This window comes from Trachurus trachurus (assembly GCF_905171665.1).
Source record: "Trachurus trachurus genome assembly, chromosome: 14".
Taxonomy (NCBI): Eukaryota; Metazoa; Chordata; class Actinopteri; order Carangiformes; family Carangidae; genus Trachurus; species Trachurus trachurus.
In genome coordinates, this window is record NC_139903.1 from 24471894 (window position 1) to 24497051 (window position 25158).

The 25158-nt window shown below is 42.3% G+C and overlaps 1 protein-coding gene across 2 annotated transcripts; it reads left to right on the plus strand.

Moving 5' to 3' along the window:
- Positions 1–9092: 9092 nt before the first annotated feature.
- supt20 (SPT20 homolog, SAGA complex component) lies at positions 9093–24705 on the plus strand. Of its 2 annotated transcripts, XM_083986480.1 has the most exons (24): positions 9093–9216; positions 9716–9811; positions 9996–10031; positions 10182–10307; positions 10971–11097; positions 11201–11304; positions 11580–11696; positions 11831–11884; positions 12189–12328; positions 12522–12678; positions 13417–13473; positions 13615–13692; positions 14448–14617; positions 14722–14754; positions 14861–14972; positions 15842–15947; positions 16145–16300; positions 16879–17191; positions 17282–17397; positions 17958–18013; positions 18623–18733; positions 22218–22308; positions 23094–23182; positions 24470–24705. In XM_083986480.1, the coding sequence occupies exons 2-24, from the start codon at positions 9809–9811 to the stop codon at positions 24617–24619; spliced, it is 2502 nt and encodes an 833-aa protein (XP_083842606.1). In that variant the 5' UTR covers positions 9093–9216; positions 9716–9808; the 3' UTR covers positions 24620–24705. The 2 variants fall into 2 exon arrangements, with proteins under 2 accessions (XP_083842606.1, XP_083842607.1); XM_083986481.1 differs by lacking the exon at positions 23094–23182 and having other exon boundaries at positions 24470–24631.
- Positions 24706–25158: the final 453 nt, after the last annotated feature.

Consider the following 25158-nt stretch of genomic DNA (forward strand, 5'->3'; position numbering starts at 1 on the left):
TGAAGTGATTTTCTGCCTCGACGAGTGTCTCACATTTGGGCTTATAGTGACAAAACGGTAACTCCTTTTAGAGCAAGAAGTTAACCATGAGTGGCCAAAGACCTTTCTGAACACGATGGTATGTTTTTGGTCTTTCTAGAGTAATGTTTTTTAACCCGGCCGGAGCTGTCGAAAAATGACATTTTGGCCCAAAATTCAAATTTCTCCAAACTCGAATATATCATCTGGTGGGCCGACGGGAGTCCAACGCAGAAGGTTAGGTTGAAATCGTGCCAGTGGTTTTGGAGAAAATGACCAAAAACCTCACAGGCGATTTTCAAAACTTCTAATCCCCGGGACTGCAGTGAAGTTAGTTTGAAGTTGGATATTTGACAGACATTCGCTCACTCACTCGCTTCTCAATATATTAAAAATCCATATAAAATATTAGATGTGTTCAAATGCAATAAAAACAGGTGTGTGTCATAGAGGAGGCTTAGCTCTACCATCCTGTGTCGATTTTGAGCCAACAGGTCACATGACCTAGGAGTTATTGAGCTATAATGCTCATATTTACAGTATAAAATACATTAAAAATTCATATAAAATATTTAATGTGTTTAAATGCAATAAAAACAGGTGTGTCTCATAGAGGAGGCTTAGCCCTACCATCCTGTGTTGATTTTGAGCCAACAGGTTACATGACCTGAGAGTTATTGAGCTCTAATGCTCATATTTACAGTATAAAATACATTAAAAATTCATATAAAATATTAAATGTGTTTAAATACAATAAAAACAGGTGTGTCTCATAGAGGAGGCTTAGCCCTACCATCCTGTGTTGATTCTGAGTCAACAGGTCACATGACCTAGGAGTTATTGAGCTATAATGCTCATATTTACTGTATAAAATATATAAAATATTCATATAAAATATTAAATGTGTTTAAATACAATAAAAACAGGTGTGTCTCATAGAGGAGGCTTAGCCCTACCATCCTGTGTTGATTTTGAGCCAACAGGTCACATGACCTAGGAGTTATTGAGCTCTAATGCTCATATTTACAGTATAAAATACAATAAAAATTCATATAAAATATTAAATGTGTTTAAATACAATAAAAACAGGTGTGTCTCATAGAGGAGGCTTAGCCCTACCATCCTGTGTTGATTCTGAGTCAACAGGTCACATGACCTAGGAGTTATTGAGCTATAATGCTCATATTTACTGTATAAAATATATAAAATATTCATATAAAATATTAAATGTGTTTAAATACAATAAAAACAGGTGTGTCTCATAGAGGAGGCTTAGCCCTACCATCCTGTGTTGATTTTGAGCCAACAGGTCACATGACCTAGGAGTTATTGAGCTATAATGCTCATATTTACTGTATAAAATATATAAAATATTCATATAAAATATTAAATGTGTTTAAATACAATAAAAACAGGTGTGTCTCATAGAGGAGGCTTAGCCCTACCATCCTGTGTTGATTTTGAGCCAACAGGTCACATGACCTAGGAGTTATTGAGCTATAATGCTCATATTTACAGTATAAAATAGCCTACATTAAAAATTCATATAAAATATTAAATGTGTTTAAATAAAATAAAAACAGGTGTGTGTCATAGAGGAGGCTTAGCTCTACCATCCTGTGTTGATTTTGAGCCAACAGGTCACATGACCTGGGAGTTATTGAGCTATTAATGCTCATATTTACTGTATAAAATATATAAAATATTCATATAAAATAGTAAATGTGTTTAAATGCAATAAAAAAAAAGGTGTGTGTCATAGAGGAAGCTCACATCTGCCATTCTGTGTTGATTTTGAGCCAACAGGTCACATTAATTTTTTATATATTTTATACAGTAAATATGGGTGTTAGAGCTCAATAACTCCCAGGTCATGTGACCTGTTGGCTCAAAATCAACACAGAACAGAAGATCTAAGTCTCCTCTATGACACACACCCGTTTTTATTGCATTTAAACACATTTACTATTTTATATGGATTTTTGATTTATTTTATACTGTAAATATGAGCATTATAGCTCAATAACTCCTAGGTCATGTGACCTGTTGGCTCAACATAGGATGGTAGGGCTAAGCCTCCTCTATGAGACACACCTGTTTTTATTGCATTTAAACAAATGTAATATTTTATATGGATTTTTGATTTATTTTATACTGTAAATATGAGCATTATAGCTCAATAACTCCTAGGTCATGTGACCTGTTGGCTCAAAATCAACACAGGATGGTAGGGCTAAGCCTCCTCTATGACACACACCTGTTTTTATTGCATTTAAACAAATGTCATATTTTATATGGATTTTTGATTTATTTTATACAGTAAATATGAGCATTATAGCTCAATAACTCCCAGGTCATGTGACCTGTTGACTCAGAATCAACACAGGTTGGTAGAGCTAAGCCTCCTCTATGAGACACAACTGTTTTTTATTGCATTTAAACGAATGTAATATTTTATATGATTTCTTTATGTATTTTATACTGTAAATATGAGCATTATAGCTCAATAACTCCTAGGTCATGTGACCTGTTGGCTCAAAATCAACACAGGGTGGTAGAGCTAAGCCTCCTCTATGACACACACCTGTTTTTATTGCATTTAAACACATTTACTATTTTTTATGAATATTTTATATATTTTATACTGTAAATATGAGCATTATAGCTCAATAACTCCCAGGTCATGTGACCTGTTGGCTCAAAATCAACACAGGATGGTAGAGCTAAGCCTCCTCTATGACACACACCTGTTTTTATTGTATTTAAACACATTTAATATTTTATATGAATTTTTAATGTATTTTATACTGTAAATATGAGCATTATAGCTCAATAACTCCTAGGTCATGTGACCTGTTGGCTCAAAATCAACACAGGATGGTAGGGCTAAGCCTCCTCTATGAGACACACCTGTTTTTATTGCATTTAAACACATTTAATATTTTATATGAATATTTTATATTTTATACAGTAAATATGAGCATTATAGCTCAATAACTCTCAGGTCATGTAGGAACCTGTTGGCTCAAAATCAACACAGGATGGTAGGGCTAAGCCTCCTCTATGACACACACCTGTTTTTATTGCATTTAAACACATTAAATATTTTATATGAATTTTTAATGTATTTTATACTGTAAATATGAGCATTATAGCTCAATAACTCCTAGGTCATGTGACCTGTTGGCTCAAAATCGACACAGGATGGTAGAGCTAAGCCTCCTCTATGACACACACCTGTTTTTATTGCATTTGAACACATCTAATATTTTATATGGATTTTTAATATATTGAGAAGCGAGTGAGTGAGCGAATGTCTGTCAAATATCCAACTTCAAACTAACTTCACTGCAGTATCCCCGGGCCTAGTTTTGTAATACGAAGAATAGCAACTTCCAGTTCCAGTTGGAGGTTCGACCAAGTTCTGGTTGGGAGTTCTGCGGCCCTTGTCCCTGCATACGGGTACTCTTGGTGATACACACTGTTGGCTGTTTAGGACAAATAAACAAGAAAGGTAAACACAATGGGCTCTATGCACAGCTTCACTACTTCCTGAATTTAAGGCAGTTCTTTATTTCCTGTCTGTGCATAGAGCCCATATGATACAGGACTTGTTGAATGACATGGCGAGCCTCGACAAAGTTGTGATTTATGGTTGGTGGCATGGTATGAGTTGCATACGAGCCAAAAAAAAAAATCACTTTTGTGTCCCTCCCAATTCGGACATCGCACCCCTGCTTGTGACCTAAAAGACAGAGGCACTTCTGCTTTTCAATTCTGTAAACATCTCTCTGTTTTGTTGAGCACATTGTGAAATAATGTTTGTCTACAACTGTGGAAAAAATCATGTGTGTAGGGTGAAATTTGCGGCCAGGGGCAGTGTAGAAAGAGAACATTTCAGGGGTCTCATTTATAAAACTGTGCGTGGGATCGTTACTAAAAGTGTACGTACGCTCAAAAGCCAGGTTTTGCGTGCGCCAGTAAATATTCAGACTTATAAAACCCTGCGTACGCACACTTGCAGGCAAACTTCCCTTTATAAATCACAGAGTTCCTACAATTGTGCGCAGCTGAATCCGCTTCACGTTCCGCCCTGTACACGCCCTGTTTTAACCGTAGATGGTCAATGCAAACCACCACATGAATGCGGTCTGCATGTCAATGAGCCTGACGTGCTGTTGTTCTGTCGGTGTTGTGAATCAGCTGCAGGTGTGAAAGTGACAACGTGACGTGTTGCTGCAGCTGTTAACGGCGTCAGCGGCTCAGAGCGCACGCGGTGTTGTTTTGGTGCGCTGCCCTCTCACATGCTGGACCCGGTTCGGCACATAGTTACAACAATGACAACAGTTCTAATCTGAAACGAGTTATTAACCTTCATCATGGTCTCACTCTCCCTCCTTTCTCCTCCAGCGGTGCCGTGGTGCAGAATTACGCACGGGGCTCACCGCTGTATTATTTACAGTAATTAGACTGATCGATAAAACTTTGAATAATTAGCAGAATCAGTTACATTCTGAGGAATGATCAAACATGACACTTCTCTTGATAACAAGAAAACAGAATGTAGCCTAACAATTGTGCGAACGATTACTGGATTTTTTTCCCCCAGGGTTTGAGATTGAATTGATTCTCGATCATATGTTCACACAGTATCACAGGAACATATAGTTATTTACACCATGTATTTATCCCATGCGGCCGCGCCTCCTCTCCTCCTCCTGCGCTCTGGGAGTGGACAATATGACGGAGAGATGGTGGTGATTAAATATAGAGAGGGAATTTTGATTTTGAATTTTAAGTTAGATTCTAAGAAGATGTTTCTGAAACACCAGTCCGATGCAACATAACGCTGTTGAATTAAATCACCGTGGCAACATGGATCTAACGCATACGGGTTGAAATTAAATATGTGACGGCCGTAATAAAAACATAATCGTTCTTCTCAATCATAATTTCCTGAGTCTGACTTCAGTTCACCACCACACCGTCTGTGTCGCCAATTCCCCTTTTCCTCCAGACCATGCGTACGCATGGGTCAGAGTTTGCTTAGAGCTGCGCACGTTCTCCCGTCAAGTTTGTTTTTTATAGATCACAACCTTGGCGTAAAAAGTCACGTACGCCACTTTCAGCCCCGTTTTGTGCGTACGCAACGGTTATAAATGAGACCCCGATCATTTCTCCCACTCTCTAGGCTGAATATTCCACGCAACAAACATCTCCAAGAATGATCATGGTCATTGAACAGTAATGGATCAAAAACTATAAAACCTGGAATACCACATCAATAGACGAGACTTGTGTCCAGATTTTAAAGTTTAGATGTGGACTTTATAGGTGAAAGTAGCTATGTTAAAGTTGTAGACGTCCATTAATTTTTCTGTTTTCTCCCATTCATTTTCTATGTGGAATTTCATATTACAGCTATTTCATTGCTCTGTAGCTATGGCTTTAGAGGTCAGTGCCTCAAAGTGGGAGCCCCGTGGCACTAATTAGAGGCACAGGAGCAAATTAAATCAATATCATATCACCTTTAGAGAGCTCTGATCTCAATGCAAGAGAATATTAAATTACCTCTATGTGACCTTTATGAAATTCATGTTCTTTTGTCAGATTCACATGACATCCATGGCTGATCAGAAAGGAAACTGCTGCCTTAAAAGCACAAACAACATTTTAAAGGAATTATACAGAATAAATATTTAAATGAGCGCTGTACATGTGTAGTAGTCATACAAACTAAAATAGACAATCCCTGTTCCCCTGAGGTCTTGACTTTGGATCTAGGCCTACTTGTGAAGACCAAGAGATGTTTATACACCGCAATCAAAATGTTGTTTACAAAGGTGTCCCACACACATCAGCACAGTCCACTGCCATATGTAGCTCGCCAGAACACACCTCGGATGAAGTGAATAATTGATTGCAGGTCCCAATTTGTACGCAAGGTTATTCAAAATCCTTACATCCCACACTCTGCTCCACATGGCTGCAACACAGGGAATGAATCAAGGGTTCATTTGGATGGCTACAACACAGTGCTGTGATCTGAGAGCAGCTCTGTCATATGAGTTCATTTGTCAAGGGCATCTTCAACACCACTAAGAAAAAGTCTCAAAGTAGAGCATCTTTTTCTGGTGTGGATGAGGGTGTGAATCACAAAGAGTGACATTTAACGTGAATGTGTGTGTATATTATTTGTCATGTGACTGCGGCTGTGTTTGGCACTTTTGTTGCCCGAGCCAAAATTTGCTCTTGGGGACAATAAGGTTAATCTGATCTGATTTAGTGAAAGTACAAGAGAAAGGGTATAAAGTTAGAAACAAATGACAGCCGACTCCATACTTCATAAGAGACAGAGCTTCTCACAGTCATGATCATCATTATCATCATCATTATCTGACTTCTAGTATGTACTCACAATAACTTTGGTAGATTTATTTGACTCAGCTGATGAACATTTCTGATTGCAAGCACTATATTTCTCAGGAATATTGCATTTTGGTCTCACATTTACTTTCATGTCGTTTTCCCCTTTATGGTTATGGTGATGTGCTTAATTCATTCCAAAGTCCAACTAAGTATGGACTTCACTGCTGAGCAAATAAAAGATGAATTACAGTGAGGTTGTGTGTCCGTTCAAGACCACAGCCTGAGTCTTTGGTAATATCCTGGATGGAAACCAGTCCGAGTTAAAGCTGCATAGCAGAGACGGTGATGCCAAAGCGAAACAAACTTTTTTCGTCACGCATTTTCATTTTATTACGTCATTTGTCCACAGAAATAGTCAGTGAGTGGAGGATGGATTTTCTTTCCAAATCAAATCAGGGTCCAATACGAGGTGTCGCTATGATCATCACTGATTAAAACCAGAGTTGCCTCATTTCTGGTCAATTAGTCACTAAGTAAAGCTAACTCTGGGATTTGAGTCAGTGAGGAAACATTCATGATTGAGGAACATTCAAATTTAATCAGTAGACCAGAAACACAACTGCTGGCGGCATCAGAAACACATGTGGATTTAAACTGACTTTGACCACATGCAACCTTGCCCTCTGTGTAAAAAAAAAGGCTTTAGAGGAGAAAATGGCTTCAATTTTGAAATATGACTGACCCCAAGCAAGCCTCGTCATGTGGAAGTTTAGCTCTTGAAAGAAGGTGTGTGTGCGTGTGTGTGTGTGTGTGTGCATGTGCAGCAGGTGAGCTCTGATCCTAACTGAGCCCCACCCATAACATTTCTGTCCACATAAAGGAGCTACTTATACTGCAGAGATGTTGAAAGAACACCTTTTCAAGACAGAGAGCCAGAAGAAAGGAGAAAACACGCACAGATGCTTAAACCAATAAGGGTTACCCCACATGTATGTAACATTACACACAAATGCACTGTCCATGCATGTGCTTCAGTAGCATTGTAAATGTTTTCAGTGCCGAGTCTTTAAATGCACTCAAAGATTTTAAAATAAAGAAAAAAAAACATTTAACATATTTTTCGTATATCTGAAACCGTGTTTAAAGTAAATGCTTTCTTTTATGTCGTCTAATCCTATAAACCTGATTCATCCTCTGGTCTCCAAACAACACACACCTTTACAAACAGATTAAGATATTATGTCTTTAACAGCTGCTGTAAATGTTTTATATACATTACAGACACAAACCGCTGTCACCTCTATTCTCAAGTGGAAACTTTAAATTCTTTCCAAATCTGCTTTTACTTTATGTTGCCATTGTTGAACTGATCAGTTGTGGCATTAAGCCTAATGAATCTGCTATCCTGCTCTTCCCCCTACTGTACATTTGTGGGATTTCAATCTGCCAGTATATCCTCTATACATTCCATATACAGTATGCCATGTGCTGAAGTTATTAGTTTTGACCTGTTGTTTTACATCTGTTTTCAAATATGCGAAAGTTTAAGGCAGGCGTTTATTTATTTCAATGCTCATTTACTGGTAGCAGACTTAACTGTAACTTTGTTTGGCATCCTGCTGTTTCTGACTTGTCATAACATTTTTGGTTGATTAGATTTTTCCCTTTTTTTTTCATTTCCACATTTACGGTATGTTTGAAACAAAAACGTCAATCAGAATAGCTTGTATGCATGCTTATCATGCAGTTGACAAACATTGTTGATATTGGCTGTGTAAAGAAAAAACACATAGCCACAATAGGCTACATTTGTTTTTTCTTTACATGGTTACTTTACCAGCACCTTGACTTCTGCATGTGCACAGGTATTTTTCTATTTTTGATATAGGCTATTGTTGATATTGGCATTGGTATCAGCTAACACGGTCTGTTGAAATATGGCAGTGGCACGGCCCCCCCTACCCACTTTACCTGTACATTTCTAAAATATTTGAAATATATTTTTAAAAATATGAACCTGTTTATTATTTGAATAGCTGAGTATTAAATGCACAATAACAAGGTACGTTTAGCCTATAGGGTACTAGGGCCAGTAGCTTAGTTTAGTTTAGTTTATTTATTTATTTCATTCATTTATCGAGCATAAAAACAAAAATTAAATAAAACTCATAAAAAATCATGACAATACTGTAACTCTTGAATGAAAGGGGGCAGAAAGAAGCGAACTTATATTGTCTACCCCTTGTTACAAAGAATTAATTCACAAATTAGATAATACATCATTAGATAATACCTACACTAGCTATAGCCTAACTAATACACAATTTTATACATATACACAGTAGTCCTGCTCCATCTCTCCTTCACTTTGGGGGTCCTTGGACTGAAAAATGTTGAAGACCCCTGCTTTACATTGTTGATTTTGGATTCTCCCCCGCTTTTCCTGCAGATCAGATGATGCTCATGTTTTAATGTCTCTTTGCTGCAGGCAGGGGCTATTTACTTAAAAAACAAAACAAAAAACAGTTAAACTGTTATGAGTTGTTTGATAGTAAATAAAGTTGTCTCCATTTATCAGGCAGCTGTGGCTCTATGGCATGGATGATAATAGATCCATGCTCTGTGGACCAAGCAGCATCCGTTGGGATGTAAAGTAGCCTTTCCGCGTGGCCCCGCCCACCGCCGCTCAAACCGGAAGTTTAGTTGTTGTTGTCACACTGGAAGAAAATGGCTGCAGCTCCGACTTTTTTTCAATGAAGACACCGATATTTCAATTTCATTTCGTTTTCACGAATCGGAGCCACAGTCGACCGCTATGCAATCCACAAGGCAAGTCCACCCCGCTCGTCGAGGTTGACGTCTCCCTGTCGGTTCGTGCCTCGGACGGCGCTACATCGTTAGCGTAGCGGGTAACTCACAGCTTTGCCCACCAGGAACGGGCTAGCATGCTAAGGTTAGCCCTGCTAGCCTCCACGGTCAGGCATCAACGAGCTTGTTGCTGTCCAGCCACTCTCTGGACTGCGCTCCCACTCACCAGAGTTCACTTACTGCAGCTGCCCGGCGTTCGCAGCTCCGAGGCACGTCGTGCGTGTGTTTACCTTGCACACATGTAACCACAGCAGGAAACAGCTTCGTCTCGTTAGTGTTATTAGCTGTTTTGTATTATGTATGTATGTGTGCATCAGATTTGAGTGGCAGCCCGGCTCTTTGGGCATCAACAACCCGCCAGCCGTCCAGAGTGTGTCTGCATCTGTGTGTTAGTGTATCTATGACCTGCTGTTTGTTTGGCCTTGTTGCGTGAAACGCTGTCTGTTGTGTTGCTGTGCAGGGTGTGAATGGTCACTATAGGAAGGTGACAGTGTGGGGCAGAAAGGACAGCATCGTCTACCGTCACTCGCCTTACAGCTGGCGGTGGACCACAATGGTAAGTCTCATCTCCCTCAGGTCATCCATCCCTACACATGCAGTGTGGATGTACACAGTGATGCTTTTGTACCAGATTCAGTATTCACCACAGGCTATCACTGGGATTTACTCACACCTTATTTGTACCTATTAAGAGATTCACAATGTGACTGATCTGTTTTCCCCTCATTTGTTCCCCATAGCAACAAGTTTTGGAATATGCATTGGATCGAGCCGAGGTAAGAGCCATTATTTCAGTGTGACCTGCCTCTGTATAGTCAGAGAAATGACTTGCATTAGCTCACATGTATCTTGATGCCCTGACTGTTGTTAGTCATACACTATTCCGCCCCATTGGTCATTAATGCATGGTATTATCTGTTACTCAGTACATTGTTGAAAGTGCTCGACAACGACCAGCCAAAAGAAGACTCTCATCTGGCGGGAGGAAGAGTTTGTATCAGAAGCTCTATGAGCTGTACATAGAGGAATGTGAGAAGGAGCCAGAGTTGAAGGTTTGTATCATGCAACCAGACTCTTAGTTATGAATTGGTAATTATAGCTGCATGCCTTTTTTTTTTGGACATTAAGCTGTGTTGATGGTTTCTCTACATGCACGCACACCTTATCTAGCAGCTGCATGAAAGGTTGTCCATGCACGAGAGGGAAGGAGTAAACCTTTAAGTCATTTTGCAATTTTACCACTATTTTTTTTACTGTCTTTCTTTCACATACCCATGGATCAGAGATTAGTTTCAAAGTCCATGTTTTATTTACGGCGTATTAACTGCATTAGGCAATTAAATGATGTAGAGGTAATTCTGTCACATTGACTGGTAAACCTGGGGTGTAATCAGCTTAGATTTTCTACGAAACATCATTTATAAATTCTGCTCATAAACAGTAGGAGTGTAAAGTTCACCTTCACTAAAGTGTTTTTTTTAGTAATCATCTCTGTAATTAACATGAATGCTTTTGGCATACATGTTTGTATAGGAGTACAAACCTGCCATTTATTAAATTTAACATGCTGACAGTGCGTGTCTGTTTAAGTCTATTAAAACATTATTTATAAACTTGCACTCACAATAGAGTTACCATGGATATAAACAAGACTTTTATTACTAATATTGGGGTTTGGTGTCTTATTTGTGTTTTTGTTTGTTGTCTTACCAAAGAATTTGAGGAGAAATGTGAATCTACTAGAGAAGCTGGTGTCTCAGGAGTCTGTATCATGTCTGGTGGTCAACCTGTACCCTGGCAATGAAGGCTACTCTCTAATGCTCAGGGGCAAAAATGGGTCTGGTAAGAGAAGCCTACCACCACCCAGTGGTCCACACAGCTTTTTCTTTTCTGTTCTTTCATCTCAACCGTCTCATCTGAAACATTCATATGTGCTCCTGTCCAGATTCTGAAACAATCCGTCTGCCATATGAAGAGGGAGAGCTGCTGGAGTACCTAGATGCTGAGGAGTTGCCTCCTATCCTGGTGGACCTATTGGAGAAATCACAGGTTTGTATGCAGAACTATTCCTTTAATTCTTCTGCTTTTTTTTTTTTTCTTTTTTTTTACGAGTCATACAGCCATGTTGTGATAAAAAAAATAAAAGTTTTAAATGTATATACCATGTTGTAGATTTTAAAATACTGACTGTAAATTTAAGTTATTTGGGATATGTATGGTCTAATTTCTTCATATCTTAGAGGAGTTTCTTCATGGTTATTGCTTAATAATCTCATTTAGCAGCCATCTGCTGGTTGACACTCACCATATGTCTTGTGTCTCAGGTGAACATCTTCCACTGTGGCTGTGTAATAGTAGAAGTGAGAGACTACAGACAGTCTGGAAATACCAAGATGCCCACCTATCAGAGCAGACACGTCCTGCTGCGACCGACCATGCAGGTAAACAGCAGAATATGAGGAGAATGCAACAGACGAGAATAGTGTTTGAGTATGTGTAAGATTATTGAACTGGGATCACTGAAAAAGTATAAACACAGAAAAGCTGACTTGTTTGTATTGTCTTTGCCTTCTAGACTCTGATCTGTGATGTCCATGCCATGACCAGTGACCATCATAAGTGGACACAAGTAAGGTTTTATGATTTTATAATGAGCTGCCCCAACTGACACTTCACGGTCCTGTGTTTTTACAACATGCTGTATTTTTTCTAGCAAATTCAAACTTTTTAAAACAATTAACAAATGTTTTATTCAATAATGTACGGTTGCTTAGCTCATGGAAATGTACTTGATCACAACAGTAATCAGTCCTCCTTTGTTCCTTTTGCTGTTCTTGAGTCCTTCGAGCATCAGATCATTGCACAGGTGTTTTCTATAGCGTTGATTTTCTTTTCTTTTTTTTTAAATGTTTTTTCTTTTTCTTTTTTTTTAGGATGACAAATTACAGCTGGAGAGTCAGTTGATTCTGGCCACAGCTGAACCTCTGTGCCTGGACCCTTCCATCTCTGTCACCTGCACAGCCAACCGCCTGCTCTACAACAAACAGAAAATGAACACACGCTCCATGAAACGGTACAAAATACACTCTCACACCTGCGCACTTTGAATACGGCCATGCCAGGGGAAAGTTATGAGTGGTTTTCTTTTTTTGAAATGGAAGACATGAAAAATGACATTATGATGATGCAAAAAGAAAATATTTTGTGAGTGAAAGAAAAGCCTTGATTATTTAAAGACACATACTTGTTGTTTAAATGGGCTGCAGGTGTTTCAGGAGGCATTCCCGAGCTGCACTGAACAGGCAGCAGGAGCTGTCCCATCTGCCCATGCCACCGCAGCTACGACTCTACGACTACCTGCAGAGGAGGAAGGAGAGGAAACCTGCTCCTGTCATAGACCTGAAGATCTCAAAGATCGGAAACGTAAGTAGAAAAAATACCCACTATATGACAAACATATCTACACTGTGTACATACCATGCACTGTAAAAGATGAATGTAGCCTCCGTGAGCGGCGTGTCTCACTGATGCCATCTTGAACTACACACTAATCCAAAAATAGGCAAAAAAAAAAAAGGAGGGAGGGAGGGAGGGCTCGTATGAAGCTGAGGCTTCTGTGCATGCCGGCTTGTGGCAGGCATACACCCCCACACCTGTCACTCAAAGCTTCACACCCTCAATTATTCAGAAGTTTAAGCCTTAATAAAACTTTAACAAGTGAGTTATATAAAATTCACCCCCCGTGCAGTTGTCACGAAGGAGGCCGCAGAGACCAAACCCATTTTATGTACCAGGCTGTAAACATGTTAATTTCTGCTGTAAAGTTGAGGTTTTGAACATGGGGGTCTGTGAGGGTTAACCCTTGTTTAGCCAGCCTCAAGCAGAAATATGAAGAAGTGCAGTTTTTGGTACTTACGTGTTGGCTTCATAGTTCCCCTCTGAGGTCACACACATTCAAATATGATGAATTTGACAAGAGATGAAATAAATTATGTTTCAGTATTGCACCATCCCTTTCAACCACTGTTTAGGAAAACCTCCTCAACTCTAACAGTAAAGGTCAACGCATGTTGTCATACGCTCTCTCATGTTTTTGCTCAAACCCCTCTTTGTTCTTCCCCGCTGATCTCGTCCTGGCCTCTCGCCTGTCATCGCTCGCAGTGTGTTGACATGTGGAAGCAGAACAACTGCCAACTAACTGTACCGAAGGAAATTGATGTGAGTAGCTCGACGTTCCTCTTTAACACTGTCACTTAAACATTTGAACCGACGCCACTTAAAACCCACTCAGCTCACGGTCTGACAGCCATAATGTGGCGCATACCAAACCCTGATGGATCTGTTTATGTGTTGCACTAGGTGGAAAAGTACGCCGTGGTGGAGAAATCCCTGCAGTTGGAAGACTCTCAGCCCACTACTGTGATCTGGCCTGCTGAGGTAAGTGTGACAGCAGCCGCAGCATTAACATTCTCTGCGGGTAGAGATCAATGATGGCTCCTTGCTATCAGAAATAAGCAGGGAGCGGTCGGCGTGTGCAGCCTGTAACGCTGCACTAGAAACAAAGCAGAATTGATCTTTGCTCCTAAATTGCCTTCGTTGATCTGCAACCTTAAGCAAAATGATTGTTCACACGAATGTATGAACACAGAAACGATTTCCCCTAAAAGGCTGTACTGCCTCGAACAGATGCCTTTTCGATGATCAGCCATGAATACCGTGCCTTTCAACCACAAAGCTGCAGTAACTGTGAAACGGATCTGAATTTCACACATGCTTCTGCCATTCTGGAAAAACAGACCACACTGGACTGCAGTCGGAGCGTGTCCAGAGCTTTGCTTCTGTCCATAAATGGTGTTGGACTCCTTTTTCCCATAATTTGAGAACACCTCATCCCTAATGAAAGGCAGTGAAGCAAAGGGTAATATATTCTGGGTGCCGGGCCCTGAAACAGGTGGCGCAAAGCACAGTCAAGGTCATGAGGCGAGGCTAATTTCCTAAAGAGACCATTCATGTTTGTGACAGCATATTAAAATAATGTCCACTCCTTGTCTGTGCAGTTGGAATTCACCCGAGTTGCTCTTTTCGTTCTTTTTTTTCTCTCTCCCTCCTCTGCTTTTTCGCTCCCTGTTCTAAAACATTTGCGGTCACATGACGCCACAGAGCTTTATTCTCCCTTGTCTTCATTTATGCAGGAAGTTGTTGACGACTACACTCTCGAGTGTGAGGTGGGGGGCCAAGCGCAGAGGACCAAGGTGTCAATCTTCCAGTCGATGGGAGATCCGTTGGTGTACGGGAAGATCTACTGTGCTAAAGAACCAAAGGCAGAGGAAGACAGCACAGACCTAAAGCTAATACATCCCCCGTAAGCACAAAACTGCAAGACACACTTGAGTAAGCCCAAGTAAATATGAAATGCCTCTCTGAACTCACTCGTCTTTATCTGTTCTATCTCATTCTTTCACTCAGCTTCCTTATAGGATCGAAGACAGACGCAGACCGGTGAGTCACCGTGTTCTCTTGTGTTTAGAAACTAATCCTGTCGTGCTTTCCAGGGATATGCTGTCAAAGAGCACGGTATAAAATTTGCATTGTGCATTTTTCATAGGTTTCTTACTCAGTATAAAGGGGTGTATGAGAAAGATATGAAGTGTGTCGTCAAGATGACCCATAACTCTGTCAGCGTGGGACAGGGGCCTCCCTCCCCCAGCAAAGATGAGGTATGTACTCATATTGGATTTATCACTTGAATAGAAAATTACTGTACTTTTGTGTTACTTTAAAGGGACAACGAGGAGTTTTGGAAAAGCGTAGCGTTTTCACACTACATTTATGAGCCTCCGTGCGCACCGTGAAATTCTTTGACCGCCGCAAGACAGACTCATGTTTTCATTCATCAAGAATTAAAGTCAGAGGTTCAAAGACGATCACATACCGTCGTAGTTCTGACCATAAATGGCGATTCGGCCGCGTTATTCTCATGACTCACCATGAAACCAAAAGTAAGGAAACGCTGGTCGGCTCGCCCAGCATTTCTGCCACCACTAATAATAACAAAATAACGATAGAGACAAAACTATATATTTATTGAAAATGGAGCCATTAACAAGTGTGGGTAGCGTAGATTCATCCACATTAACGTGAGACTTTTTTAATAACCAAATAGAAACTCCTCGTTGTCTCTTTAAAGGGATAGTTCAACATTTTGGCAAATTCGCCTATTGCCGTAATCCCTATAGTTTTAGGAGTAGGTTCATTACCTTTAATTATTGGTGCATGTTGTTTTGAGATCCACGTGGTGAATGTGCAGGTCACAACTTCTCCAGGAGAGCGTTTTGGAGCTGGATTGTGTATTTGATGAGTTTTGAGGGACAATAGGGGACCTGTACCATTCACCTCCATTGTGGTCGCTGAGCAGCTCACGTCTCTGCCCCGCTGATCTCAAAACAACATGCACTGATATTTAAAGGAAATGAACCTACCTCTATGACTATAGGGATTATGGCAATAGGTGAATTTGCCAAAATGTTGAACTATCCCTTTAAGTGATGGTCTGTGGCTAACAAGCTGGTCTAAATGCCATCTGCAGGGTGATGGTATTTCTCCGCTGGTCCAGACGTCTGTTTTGGTGAAAGGGAATAAGCACAGACCCCCTCCCATCAAACTGCCTTCAGGATCAGGCAGCAGCTCCTCAGGTACGTCTGCTAAATCCAAGCTCTTCAGATGTCTTAAATATCAAGTTGCAAGGTTAGAGAGAGATGTTTCACAGAGGAGGCTCGGTACAAATCCCCTCTGTAACAAGCATTTAACCAGATGTTTTACAGTCTGTGTTGATGAAATAAAAATAAAAAGAAGCGCACTGAATTTGTCAACTCTTCTTGTTTGTCGTCAGGTAATCCATATAGTTCACAAACCACCAGTGGTCTACTTAAGTGTCCTACGCCCCCTCCAGCCAAAAGCCAGTCTCTGAACAGGAAGCACTCCATGGAGCTGGGCCAGGTGGGCCTGCTGTCGCCCGCCTCCCTCTCCCCTATGGGCTCCTCGCAGAGTGAGTACAGCTGAGCGTGACTTAACCATAGGGCTGCTCGCTTTCATCAGGCATGGCCACAGTTGTGAGAGCCAGTTGCGTTTGAATGTCTCGCATTAGCCCCCGAGTTTTCCAGATCTGAATGAAAGGAAGGGTGAAACATGTCCTTGACGAGGCGCCAGGTCTTGAGAAATATGGGAGCATGAAACTACAGGGACGAATCTGGAACTCGACAAGCGCGCAGAAAATTGCATCACCAACAGCCCCTCTCTCTCTAGTATTATGTTTTTCAGCCGAAGCCAGCTGGCAGGCAGATTGTCAGGAAAATGGATGAAGTTTTGACACGATTAGAGACTCGCAGTTTAAACGTAACTTTTTCACTGTTGTTCGGAAATATCTACTTCAATTTGGCCAAGTCATAACTGTCATAAACCTGCAAAACCAAAAATAATTCAGACCTGAGCTGACAGATGAGTCTATAGTTTTGTAATGCGAAGCTTTTGCTTATAAAACATCGCCTGCTGAAAAGTGTTTCTTCTTGTCTGTATCATTGTCGTCTTCTTTTAAAAAACATTTTTACTCACTTTCTTCTCCTTAAGGGTCTGGAACCCCCAAGCCATCCACTCCCACACCCACCAACACGCCATGCTCCACCCCACACCCCACAGACTCCCTCATTGCCCCTCTCTCGGTAACCCCCACCCCGTCGGACTCTCCCATGGTTCAGGGCCAGTCGCAGCCAGCCCTCCTCACGCCTTTCCCCCAGCAGCAACTGGCTCTGAGCCAGCCGCTGCCCGTCATGACCATTCCCCTGCCCACCATGGGCACATCCATCACCACAGGAACCACGTCGTCGCAGGTCATGGCCAACCCTGCAGGGCTGAATTTCATCAACGTAGTCAGCTCCGTCTGGTAAGAAACGAAACAGACGTTTTCTTGTGCTACACTGCCACCTGATGCTGACCGTCGCTCTTCCATGACAACCCTGTGCTGTCTGTGCAGCAGTCCTCAGACCTTGATGAGTGGCTCCAACCCTATGCTGGGTCCAGGCCTTAACCTGAGTGGAATCCTGCCACCTGGAGGGCTGATGCCCACCATGCAGTCTGCAGCACAGACCGGTAAGAGGGACATCTGTGAACTCTGTATTCCAGCTGCAGTAGGACTCTATTTTAGCAATCAGATTCCTGCAGCACAATCAACAATTTGCAGTTAACCAGGAAGATGAAAGGATTAACTGTTTTTCTCAAAGGCATTTTGAGAGAGCTGAAAACACATTTTCTGCCCCAGAACATTTTACTTCAAACTTAGTTTTTCCACTTTTAGCTCCATATTACACACAGAGCTTGACAGGACTTCACAAGCTAAAAATTTCCAACTGAGCTCAACCTCTTTAGGGAAAAACTTATTCAAGAAGTCTGATTATATAAAAGAAGCAAATCAAATCCACCCTCCTTTACTAATTGCAAATGAGTCATAGGTGTAAATACACAGTTACAGATGATGAACAAGTTATAATAGTAACAGGATGTGTTCAACATATAACAACAGTGTGATCTAAATAAAACCTTCTTACTAATGCATACTCAGTAAAAGAAGTTGGAGATATTTAGATTTATCAAGGAAAGGCCATCTGTCTTTAATATCCTGTGTGGTAACTGATTGTGATTTGTTGCTGCAGGGAGTCATTTTGGCCTGAACAGCAGTACTGGGTTGAGACCTCTGAACCTACTGCAGGTATGCCTCTTGTTTCTGTCAGTCTGTACCACTGTTAGCTGCATGCACTGGGTATTGTTTCGTTTGGCACCTGAAATAGCAGTGAGCTGTCTGTGAATCACCTGCACGGCTTAATTTCCTCACACAAGCCTTTTCCTGCGACGACACTGCCTATGTCATGTCGTGAACATCCTTTTATCACATTGTTCCAGTGCCACACAGGCATGTGTGTTTTGTATGTGATGCCCTGGATGATTTAGTGCCACCTTCTACCTTTTGAAGTGGAAAGAGTCTCTCAGTAAAAGCCTTTGCCGGGGGCGGTGAAAAGGATGGAGCAGAAGTGTAGAGATGATCTGAACACGAGCACAGTTTATTTCAGGATCACTGCTTGCAATACCCCACTTTATAGTTTTGATATTGTGATAGCAGTGATGGTCTAGTTACCCTGTGGTGTTTGATTGCTTTGTTAATTCTCCCCTTGTCCCCTGCTCTTGTCCCCCTTTGCTTCTATGTGCATCCTTCCTTTCCCTCTGCCTCTCCTCTCTCTATCCCCCACCTTCACCTCCCTGTCTGTCTCTCCTCTACTTTTGTGTGTGCGTGTGTGTGTCTTTTTGTGTTTTACATTCCCAGATCCCCACCGGTCCTCTCATCTTTAACTCTCTGCAGCAGCAACAGCTGCCTCAGTTCTCCCCACAGCAGAGCCAATCTGCCACCTCCAGTCCTCAACAGCAGGGAGAGACGGTGAGACACACACATCTGCACCTAAACACATACATGCACATAAAGGCAAGAAATAATGTTGGGAAGTGATAAATGAACCAAGGACCTCTCAGGTTTGTAGGTCAGCGTTATCTGATAGAAGCCAGACATCTAAAAGTAAGCTCCACATAAAAATCTTTAGCCAATGATCTTCAGTCCAACAGTAATGCTGACAGATATGGCTCTAGAGCAAGAATGTGAAAGTGCTTGGGTGACCCAGCTAAAAACCCAGACCTAATAATGGAAAATCGATGGAGCAGCTTCATGACAGCTGACGAGAAGCTCTGAGTCATACAAGAGCAACTTTTGAACAAATCTGCATGGAATAATGGGAGAAAAGCCCAGAATCCAACCGAGCCAGGCCGATGCTGATATATTCCAGCAGGCGCTGTAGGAGAAGCCGTGACCGCTGCCAGAACACCTCATAACCAGCTAATGACCAGACCCTCACTGTGCTGGGCTCTCACAGGAGAACTAGTAAAATCAGTAGCAGAAGCATCTCAAAGACCAGTGTGTGAGATAGTGGCATCTAGTGGGGGATGTTGGATGTTGCAATGAACTGAATGCCTCTCCATCACCCTCTTTCTAAGTGTGTTAGGCTGTCTTTACACTGCAAGGTTCAATTGGCCCATTTCCAAGCATGTTATCGGATATTTTGAGATTGCATCCAGGCCCCTGTTATATGTGGAAATAAATCAGATATCGGCCAATGTGTCTGTAGTCTAAACAGACAGATCGGATCTTTCCTGGCAATGCAAGTCATACATCAGGGGTCGGCAACAGGCGGCCCGCGGGCCAAATGTGGCCCGCCGGACCTTCCAATGTGGCCCGCGACTGAGTTCTAATAGTTTAAGTACTGTATTTCTCGGTCTCTGTGCCTACGGCGCCTGTAAGTCAATGCGCTGGGACACGGAAACACGTGTCTCAGCCTATGGTCCCAGCGCATTGTTTGTTTGTGCCTGTGAGCCCCAGCACTGGGCTAAGGAAACGCCTTGCAGCCGGCCGCAGCCGTTGAGGAGCCGGCTGGACTGCAGGGTTTTCCCTGCCTGTTGCAGACACGAAGGTGTGTGCTTCGTGTGGGGGTCCGTTCAGATGGAGACGCGCGTCATGTGCGCTCTCAACTCAAAAGTTGTAGCGGCGCGCATTTGATGCAACGCGGTTGCACGGACCTGCTTCTCCCCCGGTGTTGTGTCCCGGTGCCTTCGGCCTGTGTCTCTCCTAACGTTTCCCACTGAGCTCTGCCTCGTTTGAAAGGTGAAGGAAGCCTCTGAGATGTAGAATGTGTGTTATAGAAGAGAAACACACATGTCAGGACCAATGACTTGTATCATGAGAACAGACCTGATGGTCAGCCTCCTTTCATATTTAAACTGAAAATCACAGGGCATGTCTCAGGATACAAGCCAGCAGTGTAAAGTTCTTGCAGCATGATATGTAAATGATGATATGATGGGCTATGTCAAGATTTTTAATGTTATATCATACAAAACAAAACACCAAAGATGTGTATAAATAAAAAAGAGAAATAAAAATATAAAATATAAACAACCAAATTATTAAGCAAAAAGGTGAATTTAATTTCAATCTAGGCCTATTTGAATGTCCGGCCCTCGGGGTGTCTGTTGAGAAAAATTCTGGCCCTTCGACAAATATAGTTGCCTACCCCTGTCATACATCATCAATATTGCGTCGATAGCGCATATTGATGACAGTGTGTGTTTAACTGCAGCCGGGCCATCTGACTTCCTCTTCTGCTTTGCAAAGCAGGTGTAAATGCAGATATCAGATATGGGTCACTTCAATAGAGCATGTAAAGAGACGGACAAAAATAATCTGATATAGGCAACAAATCAGAATTGGGCATCAAGGCCTGTAGTGTAAAGAGAGCCTTGGTCAACCTCAAGTGGCAAAGGTCAATACAAGAAAGGCTCTGCAGGGGCATTGTTAAAGGGATAGTTCAACATTTTTGAAAATTGGCCCATCGCCATGATCCCCCTAGTAATAGCAGTAGGTTCGTTACCTTTAATTGTTGGTCCAAGATGCTTTTAGATCGGGGGAGAAGAATACCGAGCGGCGCAGCTACACTACGGAGGCTAATGGAATTTCTTGGTTTTGCTCATCAAACTCAGCAAATACACAACCAAAAAACTCAAAAACGCTGTGGTGGACAAGTTGTGACCTGCACATTTACCACGCTATGAGATAATAGCGGAAAGTTAAGAGAAGTGAAGCAAATACTCGGAACTACTTTCTTCAGTGAACCACTGGTCGGAGGGACACAGTGTGCGCACCTCAGCCAGTGCCGTAGTATACGGACGTATCTGCAGTAAACAGGCGCTTTTGAAATCACTCCGCCGAGCAGCCGTCTAGAGTGTAAAGTCCGACTTTGCCTCTAAAACAACTCCATCTCGCAACTTTCCGCTATTATCTCATAGCGTGGTGAATGTGCAGGTCACAACTTGTCCACCACAGCGTTTTTGAGTTTTTTGGTTGTGTATTTGCTGAGTTTGATGAGCAAAACCAAGAAATTCCATTAGCCTCCGTAGTGTAGCTGCGCCGCTCGGTATTCTTCTCCCCCGATCTAAAAGCAGCTTGGACCAACAATTAAAGGTAACGAACCTACTGCTATTACTAGGGGGATCATGGCGATGGGCCAATTTTCAAAAATGTTGAACTATCCCTTTAAATTTAACTGCTCTGGGCTACTGTAGAAACATGGTTAATAGACTTTACTTATATAACACTTTTCTAGTCTTAAAGGGATAGTTCAACATTTTGCTAAATTGGCCCATTGCCATAATCCCTATAGTCTCAGGAGTAGGTTTGTTACCTTTAATTGGCAGTGCAAGCTATTTTTAGAACGGTGGAACCACGCTATGAGATAATAACGGAATGTTAAGAGACGGAGTTGTTTTCGAGGCAAATGCAGAGACTGCTTGCTGGAAAACTGCCCCGAAAACAACTCTGTCTCGTAACCTTCCGTTATTATCTCAGCTTGGTGAATGTGCAGGTCACAACTTGTCCACCAGAGCGTTTTGGAGTTGTTGGATTGTGTATTTGATGAGTTTGATGAGGGAAACCAAGAAATCCCATTAGCCTCCGTAGCGTAGCTCTGAGCAGCTCACGGCTCTGCTCTGCAGTTCTAAAAATAGCTTGCACCGACAATTAAAGGTAACAAACCTACTGCTAAGACTATAGGGATTATGGCAATGGGCCAATTTGCCAAAATTTTGAACTATCCCTATTTCAAGGGCCATCATTCTGCCCGCTTTGACATGTGGAGCCTGGAATTAAGCCACTGGCTTCACAGAAGAGGACCTGCTCATGCTAAGCTCACAACAACAGTGATTTTTTTTTAGCGTCAAGTGATTATACACTAATGAAAACATAATGATTTGGGTGCATATCTTTATCTTTTTATCATCGTCTGCTCACAGTCTTGCGCCACCTTTGTCTTTCTCTGCAGGGGGATCAGGGGTCAGATCAAAGTTTAGGAAACCAGCAAACAGCGGTCATCAACCTGGGAGTCGGAGGCTTCATGTCACCACAGACAGCAGGTATGAACCAACACCTCCCCCAATCACGCATGCAGACACATTTACACACACACACACACACACACACTTAAATAGACACCAAACCAACACAAACACTCGTCTTTGTCCAGGTCGTTGACCTGTTTCAAGATTGACACCATTGCCACTAACTGGTACTAATGAGATAAGATTTACTAATGTATTCATTATTGTAATCACTGTACATTAGGACTCATAGTCTGTAACGAAACATGATCATGTGACTGAAGTCAGCCATTGTTCCTCTCAGTGGAGCGTTTAACAACTGACAGGAGAGACTCAACTTCCCCTTCTTCTCTGCTACATTCTCCTTTTTCTTTTCTCTCTGTTGTATTTTTTGCCCCCACCCTCGTGTGTTTCCCTCGTGCACCGTCTCCTGGTCCTCCTCCTGCACCTGCACCTGCCCTGCTCACTCCCATTTGTACGACCCCCTCCCCCCCAATGCTATTTACCCATAATGCACACTTGAATCTTGAAATCTCTGTGCACATGGTTAAATGACCTGTGCTGTTGGCTTCCCTGCAACATCCCCTCTTTGTCTCTTCTATTTCTTCCATTTCACCTTTTTCCTTTATGTGTCCCCTCCCCTCCCCTCCCCACCTGGCATCCTCTCCATCATCCTCGTCTTTGTCCCCCTTTTTGCCCATACTTGCATTTTCTCTCTTCATACTTCACTCCATTCCTCTGCCTCTCTCTCTCTCTCTCTCTCTCTCTTCCTCTTGCCGTCATTTCCTTCCACTCCTGCCCCCCCTCCCCCCTCCCCTTAGTGCTGTCCCAGTTGGGCTGTGGCCTGGACGGGTCTGGGCCCCCGCTGCCTTCTCCAAGGCTTCAGCAGCAGCACCAGCCACAGATCCAAGTAATACAGCAACTTTAACATCTGTTTACACATACACATTTTTTTTCGTAGGAGCCAAACACATGAGACTAGATTCACCAGCCAACTCTCCATGCCTTCATTTAGCAGGCAGGTGTATGTTGTGCTACACAAATTTGCTTTATGCTGTGTGTTTAAGTCTCAAAAACACAGTTTCTTAATCTTTCTTCTTTACACATCAGTTTCATCAGACCTGGGTCAAATTTAACTGGGTTTTAAATACATTCAAGCTTCCAAAGATGCTGCATTTTAAAGATACTTTTTATGTGGTGTAACAAGCCACATCAGATAGATGAAAACATATTCTAGACCAAATCCTTTCTATTTTCTTCAATTCTCTTCATATATAGATGTATTATTTCCTTTTAATGAGTTGTAATCAAAACTTCTCCACCCCCAGGTCTGATTTTCACCACTTGCCTTGTGGAATAATTAATTTTTCTGTGTTGTAGATCCACACCATTCACTCCATCTTGTGTTGTATGTTTTGGTCAATATGTTGTTACTGCAAGCGACCCCCACACACCAGAGCTTGCGCCACTTCCCAGGGCAGCGACTAACAGCGTGTGGAAAGTGTGGGGGGGAGGCATGTTCTGACACAGCGAGATGTTGCCGACTGTATCGCTTAGCAGATTAGAGAGACCAGAGCCTGTTACACTGTTAAGCATGAAGCATAAGGTGTTACAGATGTCTTTATTTATTTCTTTACTTCTTTTTTTTTTTGGTTGTTTTGTCCAGTTGAAGTTGCTGACTTACTCTGAGCAGAAAGCACGGTTGCTACGCTGCATGTCTGTCGTTGCCAAGGATCACAGCCAATAATTTGTGTCTTCCAGAACGCCACTGGTGCTGCCTGACTGTATCCTGCCTCACCCCCCACCCCAACACACCCTCCCCCCAATTCTGTTTCCCCTCCTCCTCCTCCTCCCCCCTCCAACCCTTCCTCCTGCAACCCATTAACCACTTTTCTATGTTTCTCTGCACACTCCTCTTGTATGTCGTACCAGGCTTCAGTTCAGCTTCACTAACCCACGCCACTTAGTACACTATGTGAGATATGACTCGATACCAGTTGCAGTGAGGGCGTCTGTCTGCTCAACACTGATGCCAGTGAATGTTTCTTTAACCGCGCCGCAGGTGCTTACACACACACACCTTTAGACACCACTGACGGCAGCGTGCGCCATGTTGCTTGTAGTTTTTTTTTTGCCAACGTGCCCATTATCGCCTCTGATTTGTGTTTCTGTCGTCTCTCTCCTCTGCACCGGACAGTTGCAATTCTTGCAGCACCAAATGCAGCAGCAGCAGCAAATGGCTATGGGGGCAGCAGCTCCTCAGGGGGGAGCGCCACGGCAACATACCGCCAGCCAACCAAGAAGTAAGAGGAAGAGGAGCACGCCACAGCCCCTCCCAAAGTCATGACAGACCTGAATCACACTAAAAAAAAAACAACAACAACCAACCATCCTGCCCCAGCTACATAAGGACATGAATGATCCATACTGTGCTCTTTGTCTGCCTCATTGTGGAGACCGCAGACAAAAAAAAACAACCTTTTTTTTTTTTGCTGTTTCCGTTTGTCTTTTTTCTAGCTGACAAATTTGTATGTAATGGTTGTCAGAGGTTTTGGAGAACCAAAACTGTGTCCACCATAGAGGATTGGGGTTTTAGAACCGGGAGCCCTACGCTTAAAGAACCTTAGTGATATTTTTTTGAGATGAAACAGAAAAAAGATGGTTCTTGTAGGTTGCGGGCTTCCACAATAACAGGTCGCCCCTTCAGGAAGACTTTTTTTTTTTTTTTTTCTACGGAGACCCCTGTGGACCGAGGGGATCATGAATGCTCATTCTCAGAGGATTCCTCATGAGCCTTCCTGATCCTCGTGCCTCTGCTTGGTTGACCCCACCCCACCACCCCCAACCACGGTAGAAACTGCCCTTTAAGCACGGATCCCAGCTGAG

Coding starts and splice junctions, on each gene's coding strand:
- supt20 (XM_083986480.1), top strand. Junction 14,618..14,721: donor CTAAAGCTAATACATCCCCC/GTAAGCACAAAA, acceptor TCTTTCACTCAG/CTTCCTTATAGGATCGAAGA. Junction 22,309..23,093: donor CATGTCACCACAGACAGCAG/GTATGAACCAAC, acceptor CCCTCCCCTTAG/TGCTGTCCCAGTTGGGCTGT.